Consider the following 21,074-nt stretch of genomic DNA (forward strand, 5'->3'; position numbering starts at 1 on the left):
TTAGAGTACAATATTCTTATGCAGTAACATAGAATGTCTCTCTGTTGATGTTCTTAAATAAAAGTACCTCAGAAAAATTTCACAGTTATCTTCTACTCATGGTGAATATTGCTTGTTAAGGTTTTTAGGTATTTACTAATTTTTTGCTCTTGTAAATGCTATCCGTTTGAACATTTTTTTCCAACTGGTTACTGCTCTTACATATAAATTTATTTTTAGAAATTGCTATTACAACCAGTCACCTTATTAAGCTTATTTTAAAATTTTAAGCTGATTTTATTAAGATTTTCAAGCAATCCCATTACTTACAAATATAGTAATTTAGTCTCCTCATTTAGAATATTTATAGCTGGTTTTTCTTATTTTACCACATTGGTTAGAACATTTAAAACACGGTTTGAGCCCTACCTGGTTTGGCTCAGTGGGTAGAGCGTCAGTCTGCAGACCAAAGGGTCCTGGGTTTGATTCCGGTCAAGGGCACGAACTTTGGTTGCAGGCTCCTCCCTGGCCTGGCCCCTGGTCAGGGCTTGTGCAGGAGGCGACCAATCGATGTGTTTCTCTCACATCAATGTTTCTCTCTCTCTTCTACTCTCCCTAAAAATCAGTGGAAAAATGTCCTTGGGTGATGGTTAATAAAACAGAAACAAAACAAAACACTGTTTGAGAACAGCAGCAACAACAGAAATCCTAGCTTTTCCTGCACCCAATGAAGATGATGTCCGTAACGGGAGGGCGTCTTGTGCTCGCTGTGGAGGACAACACTGGCTCTCTCCCCACAGCTGGATCCTTTTACTCTGTAAACACGCCCTTCCTGGTGCTGTCATCAGCCCAGACAGAACCGCGAGCGGCTCATCAGTCCCTTCTCCACAGTGACTGTCAGCTATTTTAGGCAAAAACTGTCTGGATTCTAGATTGCCCAATAGTTGATGTTAAAGTGGGGGAAAAAAGCTTCTTTCGTGTCGGTGTTTTCCGTTTGTTACCTTGGCCGAGGAAAGGCTGATGACGAGCTGGTCCTTCTCGTTGGTGACGATCTCGGTGATACTGAACATGTGCCCCACGAGCTTCCCCACGGGCTTGGTGCTGATGTTGGGGTGCCACAGCCGGAGCACCTTGTCATCTCCTGGAAACATGTGGAATGGTTGCTCATTTTCTCAGGGGCACAGGGGGTCACGGTGTAAAGTCTGTGTCTCCCCATTTTCTCCACCCCCAGCCCCTGGTAACCACCTTCCGACTCTCTGTTTCTATGAGTTCAGTTAAAAAAAAATTATATATATATATATATATACATATATATATAATTTATATATATAATTTATATATGTAATTTATATAAAAAATTATATATATGTATATATATATGTATGTGTGTGTGTGTGTGTGTGTGTGTGTGTGTGTGTGTATATATATATATATATATATATATATATATAATTTTTTTTTGCCCTAGCCAGTTTGGATCAGTGGATAGAGCGTCGGCCTGTGGACCAAAGGGTCCTGGGTTCAATTCCAGTAAAGGGCATGTACCTTGCTTGCAGGCTCCTCCCTGGATGGAGCCCTGGTCGGGGCATGTGCAGGAGGCAACCAATCAATGTGTTTCTCTCACATCGAATGATATTTCTCTCTGTCTTTCCCCCTCTCTTCTACTCTCCCTAAAAATCAATGGGAAAAAAATCCTCAGTTGAGGATTAACAAAAAAATAAAAATAAAAAATGTATCGATTTCAGAGAGGAAGGGAGAGGAAGAGAGACAGAGAAACATCAATGATGAGAGAGAATCATTGATCAGCTGCCTCCTGCATGCCCCACACTGGGGATCAAGTCTGCAACCCAGGCATGTACCCTACCCTGACTGGAAATCGAAGAACCATGACCTCCTGGTTCATAGGTCAATGTTCAACCACTGAGCCAAACCTTATGAGTAGGTACTGTTATCAACTTCACCTTACAGATGAGATTGAAACTTAAAGAAGTTAAATAACCTGACTAAGGCCATACAATTTGCTAGTAAGGGAGCCAGGATTTATTCTTAAACAATTGGACTCCAGAGCCCAGGCTTAAAGCCTTTGTATTACATTAGGACCCCAGCATCACAGATGAGCAATCTGAGGCCCAAAGAATAGTCCCATCCGTCCTCCACCTTTCCCAGCTTCGTATAGCATCATCCTGGCCCTTACTCTCAGCAGATAACCTGGTTTCCCATCTTCTTCCTACTTAGCCCTTAGATGCTGGCATTTTTAAAGGCTATAACCATGGCCTTCTTCTCTGTTATCTCTGAACCACCACTCTTGACTTTTTGGTCATGGACCCCTTTTGACGATTTGATAAAATTCTGAACTTTCTCTCCGGAAAAATGTACCTAGACACACAAGTGTACTCAGCTTCAGGGGCTACAGGACTCCCGAAAACCCACACCTGGGTCCCAGGCTAAAAACACATGCTCTCACACATTGAAATAAGTTCTAGATACATTAAAGAACTAAAGTTAAAATGTAAAATGAAACAATAAAAAATAATATTGAAAGACAGAGGAATTTGTTTCACATATTGTTGGGCTAAGGAAGGTCTGAGTTAACTAAGAACCCAGAAGCCACCAAAAAACAACAACAAAAAAAAGAGCCCTGGCCAGTATGTCTCAGTGGCTAGAGTGTTGGCCCATGGATTGAAGGGTCCTGGGTTCGATCCAGCCTGTACCTCGGTTGGAGGCTCGATCCCTGGCCCTGGTCAGGATGAGTATGGGAGGCAACCAGTTCATGTGTATCTCTCACATCCATGTTTCTCTCTCTCTGTCTCTCCCCCTCTTTTCCATTCTCTCTAAAAAAATCAATGGGAAAATATCCTTGGGTGAGGATTAACAAAAACAAACCAACAAAAGGCAGACAGTTTTGACTTTATGTACATGTTTAAATTCTCTAAAGGTTTTCCAACAGTGAAATGATACAGCTTTATGAAAATTCTATGACTGTTCATGAAGGAGAGCACAGTTTGCAACATAGAAAATCTCTGTGCAACCCGGACCGTTCTCTCACCTCCGGTGACGATGACATTGGCTTTTATACAGTAGCAGAAAGTGTTCGCTCCTCTTGGCATGGAAAACTCTCTGACAGGCCTGGGAAACACAAATCTGATGTCAAACTTGGGTTTTCCTGAATGAAGCTAATTCTAATTTAAGAAGATTATGTTCGATAGGGCTTATTTCTCAGTTGGTTATAGATCCATTTACCCATAGAAAATACTGTAATTATTAAATCCTCACTGACACAGAGATTTATTTACTCCATAATTCACACAACACTTTGTATTGTTTCTACTGAAAAAAAAATTTCCATCCCAGCGGGCATGGCTCAGTGGTTAAGTATCAACCTATGAACCAGGAGGTCACGGTTTGATTCCCAGTCAGGGCACATGCCTGGGTTTTGGGTTCAATCCCCAGTGTGGGGCATGTCCATTGTGCCAGACGTTAGGCAACACACACACACACACACACACACACACACACACACACACACATATTAATTTACTTCAGAGAGAAATAGAGAGTGATAGAAACATCAATGATGAGAAAGAATCATTGACCAGCTGCCTCCTGCACGCCCCACACTGGGGATTGAGATCGAAACTGGGCATATGCCCTGACCGGGAATCCAACCGTGATCTCCTGGTTCATAGGTCGATGCTCAATCACTGAGCCACTGCAGCCGGGTAACTTAGGTAACTTTTATTAGATTGTAAGGTAGGTATTCCACTTAAAGATGGAAAGATTGAAGAAGAGCTAATAGTAAAGGTCACACACAGCTAACGAGCACTAGGACCGAAGCCAGCTCTGTCTGGCTTCACAGCAACCCTACCGAAGGGCATTGCATACTTTCCAATTAATAATCTGCCTCTGAATTGGGTAATTGATAAAAAAAAATAACCGCCTAGCCTTAGCCAGTTTGGCTCAGTGGATGGAGCATCGGCCTGCAGAATGCAGGGTCCTGGGTTCAAATCCAGCCAAGGGCACATGCTCAGGTTGCGGGCTCGATATCCAGTGGAGGGCGTGCAGGAGGCAGCTGTTTAATGATTCTCTCTCATCATTGATATTTCTATCTCTCTCTCTCCCTCTCCCTTCCTCTCTGAAATCAATAAAAATATATTTTAAAAAAATAACTGCCTGGTAGTTATTTGCACAATTTTGGGAAGTTGTCAAGCTATGGAAGGGTGAAAGTTTCAGCATATGTCTTACAACAGGCCAACATGCTTTCCGTGACATAATTAATAGTAACTGCTCATTTTGCTGATACAAAACTTCGTGAAATCATCACACAAAATGATAAACAGAATCAATACTCATTTTTGAAATGGAAATTTTTTTGAGAGGAATTTGTTTTCAGCTTTTCTGGGAGCCGTGCTAACTCCCATTTAACAGCTGGCCCATTACGGACTGGGATAAACGTGGTTGCATCTGGCTCAGCTCAAGACTCATTACAGGAAGTTACAGGAGCGGGAATATGTTGCACCTGGGGATGGAGTGGACCCCACTCTCCTCCTACTGGGGTGCCGGACACTCCAGTGGCAGTGAGCTTCCGGAAAGCATGATGACACTGTAGCACTTGAGAACGCTCCTTTGCTTCCAGATTTAGAAGGAGAGGGGCCCAGGGAAGCCAATGAAAAGCCCAGCCAGTTGACTGACGCCCTGACCATTGCAAAATGGGTGCTTTTCAGAGCAAAACGGAAAGTGCTGGCTAGTTGGGGAAAACAACAACGCACCTTCTAGAAAATCTCAGTGTTTACAACCACCAAGCACCAAATCTATGGAAAACTATGGACAGTAGGCATTTAAATTCTCCTCAGTACTATTACATAAATTAAAAATATATATAACATTAGAATGTGTGTGTACATGAATTTCCAAGAACTGCATGGAAAGTGAGAATTAACATTGGCTACGTACAGAACTTTAAGAGCAAATATTAAAAAAAGGAATCACAAGGAAAATACAGTTATAGATATACCTGTCTTGATTTATTCCAATCGATTATAGCAACAAACAACAAATGAGCCAAACTGTTGCCAGGAGGAGCCATCATTGGCACAAATAATTTCAATTTCCTCCTGAAAATCGAATCTTGTCAAACAAATGGAATAATTAATGTTGATTTTTCTAACAACCAATTTGATAGCTCCAAGGCTGCCATGGGCTTATCTGTATATATAAAAGCCTAAGTGACCTTTTGATAGTTCAACTGTTCAACCAGTAGCTATGATGTGCATTGACCAACCGGGGGCAGACACTCAACGCAGGAGCTGCCCCCTGGTGGTCAGTGCGCTTCCACAGTGGGGCACCACTCAGCTGACCAGCAGGTGCCAGATGCCAGGCTCAAGGTTGGCGAGCGCAGCTGCGGGGGTGCAAGCCTCTCCCGTGGACACTCTCCTTGTGCGCCCTTCTCCCATCCAGGATTGGGACCAGCATCTGGACATCTGGACGAGCCTGCAGCCACTTCTCAGTCATGGGTGCGAGGGTATTGCCCTACGTCAGGTGCATGGAGACCACAGTGGAGTGACAGTGAGCCTACCGAGCGGCGGCAGTGGCAGGCGCAGCAGGGCCAGGATGAGCAAGAGCGGCGTGGCGCCCGGCCCTGGCTTGGGCTCCTCTCTGGCCACCTGCTGCTTCGCGCACTACTACATCCCCCTGGTTTCAGCCGATCCCCGCAGGTCGGCCAAGGGACCCCACTGGTGCATGAATCTTCATGCATTGGGCCTCTAGTCAATTATAAAAAGCCTGAGGTGAGCACACTCAAGCCCTTCCCTTCACCCTCTTTTTCCCTCCAGGGCATTACCTTTACCTTCCTCCCTCCTAAGCTCCAGGGCCCTTCTTCTGCCTCTGTTGCTTGTTTCCTGAGCCCACGCAGCCCAACTGGCTCACTTCTTTCTATCTCTGTAAGTCTCTAAATAAACTTCCTCTTATCATTTGAAAAAAAAAAAAAGCCTGAAAGTTACAGAATATTCATGTACATAAACTATTGTACTTACGCATTATCCTCAAGTCGCTTCAAGGATTCCAAAACTAACGAATGAACACTGTCTAAGGAGCAGGATCCAAAGCAATTTAGGGTTGTAATAAATCTAATTTTCATAACCCAGTCATTATGTAGCTTCCTTTTAACACTGGGAATTGAAAGGAGAAAAAAAAGGGAGGGATTATGTTAGACACACAAACACATCATGTTGAGTGTCTATTTGTCATTTCAACTTGACTTTAATCAAATTGCAATTCTGAACTGGAGTAAAGCCTGCATATATAATACGGCCCTATGCATTATACCACTTTCAATTATTTAATTAAAATTTCATAACCTAAATCATTTACAATGGGAAATAAAAGATTATCATCACATTTGAGCTATAAATTCAGAATTTAAAAAATAATATAGAAGAATTTCAGTCCAATATTGATACTATATTCTTTACTGAAAAAATTCTGGTCATCTAAATGAAGAGCTGTGTTTCATATTGTTTTATATCTTATATGAGTCTATTCATTTTCATATTTTCCAATGGCTATTGATGTTTAAATCAATATTACCCCTATTGTTAGATACTGGATTTTTTTACTATTAGAAATGACACTGTGGTGCTCGCTTCAGCAGCACATATACTAAAATTGGAACGATAAAGAGATTAGCATGGTCCCTGCGCAAGGATGACATGCAAATTTGTGAAGCGTTCCATATTAAAAACAAAACAAAACGAAAGAACATTGTGCCCAGCCAGCATGGCTCAGCAGTGAACCAGGAGGTCACGGTTAAATTCCAGGTCAGGGGACATGCCCAGGTTGTGCATTGATCCCCAGTAGAAGGCATGCAGGAGGCAGCTGATTGCTGATTCTCTCTCATCACTGATGTTTCTCTCTCCCTCTCCCTTTCTCTCTTTGAAATCAATAAAAACATAAATATATTTAAAAGAAGTAACACTGTGATAGGTAGATATTTTAACACATGGGGACCCCAGGTCCCAATGCATAAATGTTTATGAAAGAAGGCGCTTGATGCCTCTGCCCAAGTGTTTTCCACAAAGGGATCCAGCTCAGAGCCACTAGCACCAGTAGTGGGGGAGTGTGCCCATCTCACAGAATCTTCCTCATGTGTAACCTTTTCCAATTTTATAAGAGAGAAATTATATCTAATTTGAAGTGGGATTTCTTTGATGAAGAGAGAGGACACATTTAGTACAAAATGTGTTTTTCTGCTAATAAGAGAAATATATGCCTTATTGTGAAATCTTCAGAGACACTACAGTTCTGAAGAAGACAATGAAAGTCACTCAGGACCTCATCAGTTGGAGATAATTGTCGGTAGCATTTTTGCCTGCTGAGCACTGGGAAATGTGTCTTGACTATTTGTACCGTGTGTGCATGTGTGTGAATTACCTGTTCATGACCTTTGCCCATTTTTTCTCTGGGAGAATTATTTTTTAAATTGAATTCTAAGACCTAAGAAAGAGTATTAACCTATTGTCTGTCATATTTGTTATACATATTTATTCCAGTTTATTTACTTTACATAGGTTATCTCTTGAGGCCCACAGGTTTTATTCTGTGTAAAGTCAAATCTATCAAACTTTTTCTTTGAATTTTATAACCATTGCTCTTGTTTAGAACCTTCTTCCATATTCAAATGCTAGTAAATAGTTACACAGATCTTTTATAGCATTCCATAATTTAATTTTTATTTAGCTCTTTAATTTATTTAGATGCCTATAGATTTTAATTGCCAATAACACTCAGGAATTTCAGTGGCTACTTTTTATTTAGCTCTTTAATTTATTTAGATGCCTATAGATTTTAATTGCCAATAACACACAGGAATTTCAGTGGCTACTTTTCTGTCTGTCTTCCCTTAGTACAGGAAGTCCCTCGAGGTACGAGGCATTCCTTGTTCAGTTTGATGTTTCAGATCTTTACCCTGTGGTCTGACACATCCTTTTGACTACGTAAATACTTTTGTTCTTATTGTTTTTGTTTGTTAACCCTCATCCGAGGATATTTTTCCATTTATTTATTTATTTATTTAGGGAGAGTGGAAGAGAGAGGGAAAGACAGAGAGAAACGTCAATGTGAGAGAAACACATTGATTGGTTGCCTCCTACACAAGTCCCAGCCAGTGCCAGGGTCAGGGAGGAGCCTGCAACCAAGGTACGTGCCCTTGGTCAGAATTGAACCTAGGACCCTTTGGTCCGAAGGCGGATGCTCTATCCATTGAGCCAAGCGAGTTAGGGCTTAACTACATAAGTACTTGAACAATGTCTATATTGAAACAATTGGACCACCCGTGTGATACACTGACCTTTTGAAGTCCTTGGAGTCTAAGACCTGATTTTGTAATTTTTTTTTGGTCTTTGTCTGCTTTAACCCAAAGTCTTCCGTATTCACGGTGAATTTGTTCACAAAGCCGCCATCGTCCCCCAGCAGGATGTCATCTCGGCAGAGCTGGTCGGACAGGGGCACCACACACACGCACAGGAGGCAGTGGTCCATCGGCTTTATGACGAAGTAGTTTTCCTGGGAACACAAGAGCACTTTTCCTAAGTTATTACATCACTCCAAATATCTAAATATTGAATTTAAATACTGTCCCTCTTGTTTTAAATATTTATTTTTATTGATTTCAGAGAGGAAGGGAGAGGGTGAGAGAAACATCAATGATGAGAGTCATTGATCAGCTGCGTCCTGCACGCCCCCTACTGGGAATCAAGCCCACAGCCCAGGCATGTGCCCTGACCAGGAATCGAACCGTGAACTCCTGGTTCATAGGTCAATGCTCAACCACTGAGCCACACCAGCTCGGCTGTCTGTATTGTTTTTTAAAAATATATATTTTATTGATTTTTTACAGAGAGGAAGGGAGAGGGATAGAGAGTTAGAAACATCGATGAGAGAGAAACATCAATCAGCTGTCTCCCGCACATCCCCTACTGGTGATATGCCCGAAACCAAGGTACATGCCCTTGACTGGAATTGAACCTGGGACCCTCCAGTCCACAGGCTGACGCTCTATCCACTGAGCCAAACCAGTTAGGGCTGTTTGTATTGTTTGATAAAAGTTTTACTTCTGGCCCTAGCCAGTTTTGCTCAGTGGATAGAGCCTCAGTCTGTGGACTCAAGGATCCCAGATTCGATTCTGGTCAAGGGCACATGCCTGGGTTGCGGGCTCCATCCCCAATTGGGGGGTGTGCAGGAGGCAGCCGATCAATGCTTCTCTCTCATCATTGATGTTGCTATCTCTCCCTCTCCCTTCCTCCCTCTAAAATCTATAAAAAATATTTTAAAAACAACAAACATAATTAATAACAAAACTCAATACCCCCAACCTTAAATACACACTAAGTGGAAAATATTAATAGTAATGTTAATGCTGAAATCGATTATTGAGTTAAATCCCCTCATTTTACATATAAGGAAACTGATCTTCCATAGACAAAGGTGGTGCCCATATCCTCCCAGCATGAAAAAGACAATCTCATTTCTTTGAGTATTTCTCTTGATTCGGTACCTGGCTGCTCCCTTGAGCTTTATAATCCCAGACAATGATGGTCCTTTCCGTGGTGGCAACAATTCGCTTCAGCTGAGAGAGGTAGTCACAGCCTGTGATCCAGGAGGTATCCTGATGGAAAGCACGGCATTGGAGGGGGTGTATGCTGTGTTTCGTCCTGTCAATGTGATGGTTACTGACAAATAGGTTAGTTACATGAAAAGCCCTGTTTTGCCCCCTTATTTGCAGAGGAGCCTCCCAATGTCTCCTCTGGGATGTCGTGAGGAGGGGTGTCATCTCCTCCTCTCTCACCTTCTAGAGTTTCTGAGCAGCAGCCGTGGGGAACAGTGGAGCTAGGGCCCGCACAGCTCTGGAAGCACATAGCGGCTGGCAGAGCAGTCATCTGTGTGCCCTGGCCATGTAGGCAAGAACAGGGACACACATCGAGACCCGCTTAATCCAGGCCTCTGGCCCTGCAGCCATGCTTAAAATTTTTTAAAAAATATATGCTTATTGCCCAATCAGTGTGGCTCAGTGGTTGAGCATCAACTATGAACTAGGAGGTCACTGTGGAGCGTGCAGTAGAGAGCCGATCAATGATTCTCTCTCATCATTGATGTTTCTATCTCTCTCTTTCTCTCCTCTTCCTTCCTCTCTGAATTCAATCCTATCTAATAAAGAGGGAATACGCTAATTGACCATCACTCTGTCACAAAGATGGTTGTACCCACATCTGAGGCCAAGTTCCCATAAGGAGCCTTAACAAGCAATCAGCAGGGACCTGAGGCTACGCCCTCCCCTGCCCCCATGGGGCTTGACAGGGGACCTCAGGCCATACACCCCGCCCCAGCACCGGGCCAGGGGACCTGAGGCTGCACCCCCCTGCCTGGCTGGGCTTGACAGGGGAACTTAGGCCACGCCCCCACCTAGCGGGGCTTGATGGGGGACCTGAGGCTGCGCCCCCCTCCTGGTGCTGGGCCAGGGGACCTGAGGCTGTGCCTCCCCGCCTGGCGGGGCTTGATGGGGGACCTCAGGCCATGCCTCCCACCCAGTGGGGCTTGACAGGGGATCTCAGGCTGTGTCACCCACCTGGCAGGGCTTGATGGAGGACCTCAAGGCATGCCCCCCGCCCCAGTCTGGACTGGGGGACCTCAGGCCACGCCCCCCATCCTGGCACCCAGCCAGGGGACCTGAGGCTACGCCCCCTGCCTGGCAGGACTTGACAAGGGTGGGACTGGCCGGGTCTGGATCTAGCCCAATCGGGTGGCGGGGGGGGGGGCAGGTCTGGGTCTCACGTGATTTTGAGGTACATGTGGGTGGGTGGGGACTTGACTCTCTTGGTCCTGTGGTGAGACCCAGACTCTGACAGGAGGAAGGTTTTCATATACATTTTACTAATTTTCTTTCATCTCTGACACTTCTATTATAGAGAAAGGGCAAATAGCAACATTAAATTATTTCCTCTAATTAATCCCCTTTTAATGTGCACGAATTTCATGCACTAGGTCACTAGTAAAAATATATTTTAAAAAAGAGAGAGAGAGAGAAAAACAAAGGCGTAGAGGTCTGGAGAGAAACTAGACTCTCCCCCTCTCCCATGGCCTGGCACCTCCTTTGTAGTTCAGTGCACTGGGTGCCAGCAAGCAGGGGGTGAGCCAAGCATCCCCCATCTCCCATAAGTCATGCTGGGATGCCGGGAGCAAACTGCTCTAGCTTTACACCGGCCGCTGGGTTGCTTTCCAATTAGCAATACGGATTAAAGAAATTCCAACACTGCACTCGAATGTTTATGCTGTTTTCAAGTTTTAAAAACAATGTTTTAACATGACTTCTATTGGCTGTTTCTCACAGTGTGGGTTGTGTCCATTGTTTACATTCCGGAGTAGTGGGTGAAGCTTTAAATGGAAGCTTCCAGGAGTGATCAGTTTCCAATCAATTCTCTGCGATCCATTTAACTCCACAGAGCGGGACCTGGGTGCCCTTTGCTGTTGCCCAAGGTTCAGCTGTCGTCCACACACCTGAACGCACAGTCTATGAAAACATCTCTTTCTCCGAGCATGTTACTCAGCTCATGATTATGATGGAGGCACCATCCTCCCAGGCCCACCTGTGACGTATCAGGAATTTGTAAAACGCACTTACTGTGACCGTGGTGCTGTTCTGCACTCGCATCTGTCAACAAAGGGAGAGAACACGGAAGCCCAGTTGGCGCTACAGTTAAGGCGAGAATGCCGACTGAAACAGCCCGCTCGCCCCTCGGTTCAACCTGCTTGCCACTTCCTCCCCACCACTGTCCTCCCTGCCTCTCCTCCCTCCGAAGGGTCCAGCTCTGTGGAATCGCTCTGTTCTGTGTGTTGTCTTTAAGCCCGGGGACTGCTCTCAGGGTCTTACACGTTCCTAGGGTGGGGGGAGTCCAAGATTTAAATTACCTGGTTGTTAAAGACTGTTATCAATCCTCTCTGAGAAGCTGCTATTAGTAAATCCAACTGGGGGATCTTGACCATGCACTTAATCACATCCCGTCTCCGACTCCCTGTCAACAGCACAATATTCAGTTCAACTCCCAGCAGTCAAGACCCTAAAAGTCACTTGTTAGGTTTGTTAAAAAAAGAAAAGGAAGCAACCAACTCATTCTCAGCAGAGGAAGTACTGCCCCCAAGAAGGTGAACACGGGTGCTTGGGTATGTGAATGAGTCTCCCTCTTTCTGTGTCTAACACACACATGTACGTGCGGCACAAGAACAGCTGCACACACAGTGCTGTGGGGTGCGGGAAGGATGCTGGGAGGGGTTTAGGGTGAGAGGGCCCACCATTGGGTCCTTTAGAGCAATGACAAAATTTCAAACTCAACTGCAGGTATAGTTTCTTCTGATATTGCACGTGGAACTGTCACTTATAAAGAAAATAAAATGAAAAGGGGTTCTATGGAAATGTCATATTCTAATGTTTGTTTTTGAGGAAGTAGTAACACCCATATTCATTTGGAAGGGAAAGTCATACTGTCACCTGTAATTACGACTCGCTGTTTTCTAGACACAAGGAAAACCAAATTTTCTTCATCCATATGGGAAGTCAGAGGATCTTCTTCAGAGGAGTAATATCCAAAGATCTAAAATCCCAAACGACACATGTCAACATGAACACTATTTCAGAACTCACTGCGAAGTAACAGATTGGACGCTGGTCAGATTTAAAGTCTTGGTTTAATGCTCAACAGCTTGCCCAGCCGCTGTGGCTCAGTGGTTGAGAATCGACCTAGGAACCAGGAGGTCACAGTTCGATTCCCGGTCAGGGCACATGCCCGTGTTGTGGGCTCGATCCCCAGTGTAGGGCGTGCAGGAGGCAGCTGATCAATGATTCTGTCTCATCATTGATGTTTCTCTCTCTCCCTTCCTCTCTGAAATCAATAAAAATATATTTTCTAAAAAAGGTCAACACCTTGCTTTGTAAATTGTTAGAAGGTCCCAAAGGAAGAGAAGGCAGTTTAATACGTTCTACACACCGTGGGTGATGGTGCATGATCCTTAAGCAATCCCTGATTTCCCTTACTGATTACTGATGGGTGGACCAGGCTGGTGTCCCTGCTCAGACTGGTAGTTCTATTGGGAGCTGGCACTTGGATTTAATTATTTCTTGTAAAGAAGAAAGAAAAATACTACATGCATTTCATACTGGAAACAGGAAGAGTGGCTACCTCACACCAGTCCGTGGGCGCATCGGGGTTGTTGCAGAGTTTCCTGTAGAAGCATTTCACGTCTTGATTCTTCACCTCCAGACCGAAGAGGTCCTGGACCGCCGCAAAGAACTTCTCATAGTTAATCACCTCTGCGTGGGGACAAGGGGCAAACACACGGCATCAGATTCCAAGAGCTGCACTGCCTGTGGCGGCGGCCTCTTCTACGTGCTAATCTGCTCCGTTATTCCACCCTACAAAAGCTCGATTCTTTTGCACTTTATGTATTTTTTTAAATTAAAAAAAATTTTTTATTGACTTCAGAGAGGAAGGGAAAGGGAGAGAGAGAGATAGAAATATCATTGATGAGAGAGTATCATTGATCAAGCCCGAAATCCGGGCATGTGCCCTTGACCAGAACCGAACCCGGGACTTCTCAGGCCAACGCTCTGTTTACTGAGCCAAACCAGCTAGGGCTCTTCTGCACTTTAAAGGTTTTCTTTCCATTGGAAATAGAACTAGGGACGTGGCAAAAGATGACGTAGTCAGAAGAAAGTATTACTTTGGTGTCTAGTACCTCCTCCGTAGCTTATGTTGCAACTATTTTAGGAGTTTGGTTCATGAATACAAAGATCAGAAATGAGTCACAGTTTTCTTATTGTCACAGTTCATTCCTGGTCAGGGCACATGCCTGGGTTGTGGGCTTGATCTCCAGTATGGGGCCTGCAGGAGGCAGCCGATCAATGATTCTCTCCCATCACTGATGCTTCTATCTCTCTTTCCCTCTCCTTTCCTCTCTGAAATCAATAAAAATGTATTTAAACAAAGAAATAACCAAAAATGTGGCCCAAGTTGGTTTGGCTCAGTGGATAGAGCATTGGCCCATGGACTGAAGGGTCCTGGGTTCGATTCCAGTCAAGGGTCAAAGGCACGTACCTCGGTTGCAGGCTCAATCCCCGGCCCTGGTCCAGGTGCATGCAGAAGGCAACCAATTGATGTATCTCTCTCACATTGATGTTTCTCTCTGTCTCTCTCCCTCCCTTCCACTCTATCTAAAAAGTCAATGGAAAAAATCCTTGGGCTAGGATTAACAAACAAACCAACAAAAAGTGAATGTATGGCAGAATTAGCAGTCTGATGAAAGTCAAGATTACATTTCTCCCTTCTCAATCTGCAGGTCAGTACCTCTGTCATAGAAGGTAGTTTGTCTAGTATTAGTTTGTCTAGTAGTACTTAGTCTTTATCAAATTTATACTTTATAAAATATATACGATCTACTATAATATCTGTATAAAACATATATATATATAATATTCTCTCTCTTAGGTGTATATACATATACTATGTATACATAAACTATAAAGCAGGGGTCCTCAAACTTTTTAAACAGGGGGTCAGTTCACTGTCCCTCAGACCGTTGGAGGGCTGGACTATAGTTTAAAAAAAAACTATGAACAAATTCCTATGCACACTGCACATATCTTATTTTAAAGTAAAAAAAACAAAATGGCAAAAACACCCGCATGTGGCCCGCGGGCCGTAGTTTGAGGACGCCTGCTATAAAGGAATATATGGGTATATGTACACACACACACACACACACACACACACACACACACACACACACACTGATACTACAAAGGAAAGAGATTTTTCAATACGGCTTTGTGATTGCAAGCTTTTACATGAAAACAAGGTTAGCTTGCTCTGGCCTAGCCCTGGGTTACAAAGTCTTCAATGCACTCCAGGTTCAATGATGAGGGGGACGGGGCGGGACCCACACACAGAGGGCAACCTCAGTAGTACACACACACACACACACACACACACACACACACACTGATACTACAAAGGAAAGAGATTTTTCAATACGGCTTTGTGATTGCAAGCTTTTACATGAAAACAAGGTTAGCTTGCTCTGGCCTAGCCCTGGGTTACAAAGTCTTCAATGCACTCCAGGTTCAATGATGAGGGGGACGGGGCGGGACCCACACACAGAGGGCAACCTCAGTAGTACACACACACACACACACACACACACACACACACACTGATACTACAAAGGAAAGAGATTTTTCAATACGGCTTTGTGATTGCAAGCTTTTACATGAAAACAAGGTTAGCTTGCTCTGGCCTAGCCCTGGGTTACAAAGTCTTCAATGCACTCCAGGTTCAATGATGAGGGGGACGGGGCGGGACCCACACACAGAGGGCAACCTCAGTAGTTCAAGTGCATCAGGCAGATTCCTCTAGATGGCAATCCAGTGCACTGAGCACTAAAGATGGCTTTGCTTGGGGAAAGTTCGTAAGTTTTAAAAGGAGAGGACATTTGATTTAGGTCTTGAAAGAGGAGTAAGAGTTTACTGGTACGAAAAGGGAAGAATGACACTGGGGGCAATGGCAGGCGCCAAGTCATAGTCGGTGAGAGAAGAACATGCTTGGAGATGCTGAGAAGTTTATGTTAGGACAGAAGGTGCATGAAGGGAAGTTCCAGGAACTGAGGCTGGAACGGTAGGTTGAGGCATCACTGAGTAACCCTGGATGCCAACTTAATGTATATGGATTCTAGAGGTGAGCTAATAAGCCAAAATTGTGGCCATTCTATTTTTTTTTTCTCAACAGAAATATAGAGGAAGGTGCCCAGATGGCGTGACTCAGTGGTTGAGCATCGACCTATGAACCAGGAGGTCATGGTTTGATTCCTGGTCTGGACACATGCCCAGGTTGCAGGCTTGATCCCCAGTGTGGGGTGTGCAGGAGGCAGCCAATCCATGATTCTCTCTTATCATTGATGTTTCTATCTCTCTCTCCTCTCTGAAATCAATACAAATATATTTAAAAAAAGAAATATTTAGGAAGAAAATAACTCTTGGAAAGGAGACTATTATATTAAGAGGCTGTTGTAATAACCCCAAGTGAGGTACCATGAAATAATCCAAGATTTTACCAAGATACCTGGCTTAGGAGACTAGGTAGATGGTGTCTGTGCTTAAGACCAAGAGAGAAGACAGGCAAAATTCAAGAAAAGAGAGGCAAAGGAGGAACGAGGGAGAGGAAAAATAAGAGAGTGGTATGATGAGAGACACAGGAGAACATTTATGGGAGCAGCTAACTGTTAATGCAGTGAAATGGCCAGGAAGCTGGAAAATGAAAACAGTGTCTTGAACTTGGCAGCCACAGCAGGTGATCAAGTACCTCGGTAAGAGCATTTTCAATTTCAGCAAACTCTGGAGGAAAGCCGGACTTGGGTAGATTGAAAATTAGGTGGCGATGCTGTGGAGAAATGTGGTGGAGAAGCGAAGACATACAGTGGTAGTTTACAGGGAAGAGAAAGTCAAGGTCGGGCTGGCTGGGTATATGCTTGGTCTGAGAGGACAAAGCCCGTGAAAAGGGAGATTTTGATGTTGCAGCAAAGTGACAGCCTTGGAGGGGAGCGGGGATGGCAGAAAGGACCAGGGGTGCTTTGGGAGGAAAGAGTGTTTGTGAGAATTCTTGTCTTTTGGTCTTGTTTTCTCTTATGATGCTGGAACCTTGGCTGAGAGGAACTGATATCCCGTAGAGGATTCTGGAAAAGTGGTAAGGGTTTGAAAAATCAATTCCAGAGAGAGGTAAATGGAAAAGGAAAGCTTTGTTTAGAAAGCCTAGCCAAGCTCACCATCATCTAACTCTGAGTCTTAGCTCTAACACTTGGAAGTTGATTGACTTGGGCAGATGAATTTCTGTACCTCTCATTTTCAAATAAATAACATTGGGATAATAGCACTGATAGTAAGATTTGCCTATTAGAATTTTCACCAGAATCAATTAAATTATATTTATTAAAGTGACATACATTTTTGAAAACTATTCAAATAATATCAATTTGGATTTGAACACTTGAAATTACCATCTTCACTCATTTATATTTTTAATATGTTTTTTAAAAATACATTTTTATTTATTTCAGAGAGGAAGGGAGAGAAAGAGAGAGATGGAAACATCAATGATGAGAGAGAATCATTGATCGGCTGCCTCCTGCACGCCCCACACTGGGGATCGAGCCCACAACCCAGGCATGTGCCCTTGACTGGGAATCGAACCATGACCTCCAGGTTCATAGGTTGATGCTCAAACACTGAGCCAGGCTGGCTGGGCTCTTCACTCATGTGTGACTGAACAGCCTGGCACATTAAGAGGCTGGCCATGCTGAGAGCCCTCAGCCGTTTTGTGGACCCTGCCCCTCTGCTTGCAGTAGATGGATTTCTCCTGCTACTCTTGTACTCTGCCGCCAAGCCTTACCCTCCTCTGGTTCCTCTGTGCCTGAGGCTGCACACCACACCACTGCCCTGGACCCCTGACCATGAGGGCACACTTTCAGTTCTTTTATTTCTGCTGCGAATAGTCCTGGCAGATGGCTGCCCACCATATTCCCTGACTTGGCATGCTCAAAATCATTCCAGCCTAGAGACTCAGGGAGGCCCAGACAGAAACTCTGTATGGTGTCATGACTCCCTTAAGTAAAGAGATGGCAGGGCAGGCCCTGGCCAGGTCACTCAGTTGGTTAGAATGTTGTCCCACTATGCCAAGAATCTCTGGTTAGGGCACATATAAGAAGCAACCAATGAATGCACCAATCAGTGGAACAACAAATTGATCTCTCTCTCTCTCTCTCTCTCTCTCTCTCTCTCTCTCTCTCTTTCAGTAAATAAAGTTAAAAACTTTAAAAAGAGACAGCAGGATAGCTCACATGTACTACTGAGTCCCAGATCAACCAGTGAGCCATCCATGGTAGATCCAGTAGAAGAACCCTTAGATGTCATTTAATCCACCCCCCTAATTTTATTCTTGAGAAAATTCAGGTTCAGACAAGTGAAAAAAAAAACACACACACACCAAAACACAAAACAAAACTTCCCCAAGATCACTTAGCTCTCAGGACTGAGACAGAACAAGGAGTCAGGCCCCCGGTTTGGTGTCTTTGCTATTAAGCTGTGTTGCTTCTCTCCGGTGGCTTAAAACATTTCCCAGTTCCAATCAACAGGCTCAACTGGACCGCCCTGGAATCACCGATCTTACCTTCTTTTTGGGTAAACATGCCCGCTCTTTCATCTTTTTTCTGGGCCGCTGTACGTTCAACCAGGTTTTCGAACCCCCGTAGGGCTACCTTGAAACTGACCACCTGAAGTGCAGTGCTGAGACGCTTTTCCTTCCCAGGATCCATTGGGACTCAGGGAAGCTTTTATTTCTGTACAGAAAAAAAAAGAATGCAAATTTGCCAAGTTGGATAACCTCCCCGTTGTTACGTTGCCTTCCTGCTGTCTCAGTTGCTCTAGGACTCATTCCTTTGATCTTACAATCCCATTCTGTGGGTAGGAGGAATCTGAGCCTTCACCAGGGTGTTGGCAGGGAGGAACCTGACTGAGGCCTAATGCACGGCACGTGGGCCAACATTTCAGGGAGATCTGACCTCACAATGTGACCAGGGTCCTTCCTAGGGCACCCACTGCATCATAATCTCTCTGTATAAGGAGGAGGCTGAGATTTATTTTCCCACAAATTGACTGTGTGCGCGCGCGTGTGTGTCTACAGTTCCAGAGAGGGAAGAATAGGTCAAGACCAAAAAAGGAAACTGGCATGACTTTCTCCCTCCTGTATCCGCTCTCAATCCTTTGCCTTCTTCCTCAGGGCACCTTGGAGAGTAACATTCACTTTCATTCTTGCGGTTGCCCTGGATAGGAAAGCATGAACTTCTAAAAATGAAAATGTATTTCAGCACCTGCCATTTCTATCACAAATGGAGATATGTTTAGCGGTCAGAAAGAAGAAATATGCCTCCTTTAGGCATTGTCCTTTAGTGAAAATAGCAAAGTGAGCCAGGAATGGGGAAGGGTGAGCTTCTGAATGAGAAGTAAGTTCTTCAAGGGATTATTCATTGAATGAGAAGAGGATTTTCTTCGTATCTTCTTTCCTCTCTTCACAATCTCCAATACTCCAATATTGTTTACTCCAGTTGCTGTTGAATCAAATTTTTCAATCTTCAACCCTTTATGGGAAGGAGAAGTTATCTAATATTTTTATCAACAATTAGTTAAAATCCTATGGTCTAGGTGACATAGATGGAGTCCATCTTTAAAAACATCTGCAAGGTGCCCGGCCAGCGTGACTCAGTGGTTAAGTGTTGACCTATGAACCAGGAGGTCATGGTTCAATTCCCGGTCAGGGCACATGCCTGGGTTGTGGGCTCGATCCCCAGTAGGGGGCATGCAGGAGGCAGCCGATCAATGATTCTCTTTCATTGTTGATGTTTCTCTCTCTCTCTCCCTCTCTCATTCTCTCTGAAATCAATAAAAATATATTTAAAAAACAAAGAAAGAAAGTGCATAAGAAGAAAAAAGGAGGAGTTGGGACAGATTTAAAAGAACTTCCAAGACGCACTAACCAATCATTGTGTGTAAACTTTATTTAGATCCTGACTCAACCAAACTGAAAAATAATTGCAACACGTTTGAGACAATTGCAAATTGGAACACCAACTAGATGTTTGATGATATTAAGAAATTACTGTTTATTATTTCAGATGTATTATAATTTGTTATGTTGCTATTTATGTGATAGTCTATATTAGAGCTACACACTGCCATATTTACAGATAAGCATTCAAATACAAAGGAGTGGTAAGCTGTGCGAAATAATGCTAATAAGGTACATAAAATGAGGATCGAAAGTTAAGCACTGGGATGTGGATTATGTTGACCTTGACAAAAGCAATCTGAGTGGTACAATGGATTAAAGAGAGAGTGGGAGGAAGGGATGTGGAGAGGGTAGGCATGCATGTATATTATGGCACTGGCTTTTGGGAACATCTTGAAAGTGGATGTTGGCACAATTCATAGCTATTAGGCTACTTCCAGAACAACAGGATGTATTTGTACTATTTTCTCATTTGCAAAAATATAACCACAAACTTACAGAACAGTAAAAGTGATCACCAATATTTCTACCATTCTTCTGAATACCGCCTTCTAGGCCCAGGTCACATATTCTCATGACTGTACGCAGTCTCAATAGAATTATGCACATTATGTAAACATTAATGTATTAGTTCATAAAGCTGTCCCCATGATTCTAGTATCCTTTACAAATATAATTTTTCCTTTTCATTTTATGTGCCTTATTAGCACTATTTGACACAGCTTTGCTTCTATTTTTTTTTTTCAGTCAAATATTTTATTAATTACTTTTTACATATACATGATTATGGAAGGTGACTGGTATAAAAATTCTGAAGCAAACACATGCCTAGCTGTGTAAGGGAAGGAAGTAGTATTAACCCTGCTAGGAAAAAAAACCGGTGCAGTAGTTTCCCTGAGCTACGATGGCCTCAGCTTCTACGGGTCTTGAGCGAGCCGTGTGTGGAAGTCGGCGGGAAAGGCCGTGATGTAAGCCTGTGGTTAGGTCTCAGCTGGTCGGTGACATGGCCCAGGGACCGACCGTCTGGTAGAAATCCTCTTAGAATAGGTAGCTCTGCATTTTCTGCTTCTGAGTGCACCACGGCCAACTCCAGTTCTTGGGATAAAGAGGTCAAGGAAGAACTTCTTTGGGTTGAAATGAGGGTTCTTAGGTGATGCATGTGACGGGGCACAGAGCGGGGGCAGGACTTTCCATGCGCAGGATGCTAACTGACCCGGTTCTGGGAGGAATCTGGGATAATACTCATGCAGGCATTTTCAGGATTAAAAACATGACACAAGAGCAGAAGGCATCTTTTTATTTTCTTAATGTTTTTATTGATTTTTAGAGAGAGAGGAAAGGAGGGGGAAAGAGATAGAAACATCGATTGGCTGCCTCCTGCACGCCCCCTGCCAGGGATCAAGCCTGCAACCTGGGTGTGTGCCCTGACTAGGATTTGAACCGGTG

The 21,074-nt window shown here is 43.9% G+C and overlaps 1 protein-coding gene across 1 annotated transcript in view; it reads right to left on the bottom strand.

Annotated features, from left to right (window-relative positions):
- The window catches only part of WDR64 (WD repeat domain 64), a gene marked incomplete at its 5' end in the record, with an annotated part of 56,858 nt that extends 38,480 nt beyond the window's left edge, over positions 1 to 18,378 (bottom strand). The window contains 10 exons of the mRNA XM_079763579.1: positions 981 to 1,120; positions 3,026 to 3,105; positions 6,009 to 6,143; positions 8,321 to 8,535; positions 9,527 to 9,637; positions 11,648 to 11,677; positions 11,935 to 12,038; positions 12,512 to 12,614; positions 13,200 to 13,330; positions 18,234 to 18,378. Of these exons, the coding sequence (XP_079619705.1) occupies positions 981 to 1,120; positions 3,026 to 3,105; positions 6,009 to 6,143; positions 8,321 to 8,535; positions 9,527 to 9,637; positions 11,648 to 11,677; positions 11,935 to 12,038; positions 12,512 to 12,614; positions 13,200 to 13,330; positions 18,234 to 18,378 (1,194 nt within the window). The remainder of the gene's footprint in view (positions 1 to 980; positions 1,121 to 3,025; positions 3,106 to 6,008; positions 6,144 to 8,320; positions 8,536 to 9,526; positions 9,638 to 11,647; positions 11,678 to 11,934; positions 12,039 to 12,511; positions 12,615 to 13,199; positions 13,331 to 18,233) is intronic.
- Between the last annotated feature and the right edge of the window lie 2,696 nt (positions 18,379 to 21,074).

Source organism: Cnephaeus nilssonii (genome assembly GCF_951640355.1).
Source record: "Cnephaeus nilssonii genome assembly, chromosome: 23".
Taxonomy (NCBI): domain Eukaryota; kingdom Metazoa; phylum Chordata; class Mammalia; order Chiroptera; family Vespertilionidae; genus Cnephaeus; species Cnephaeus nilssonii.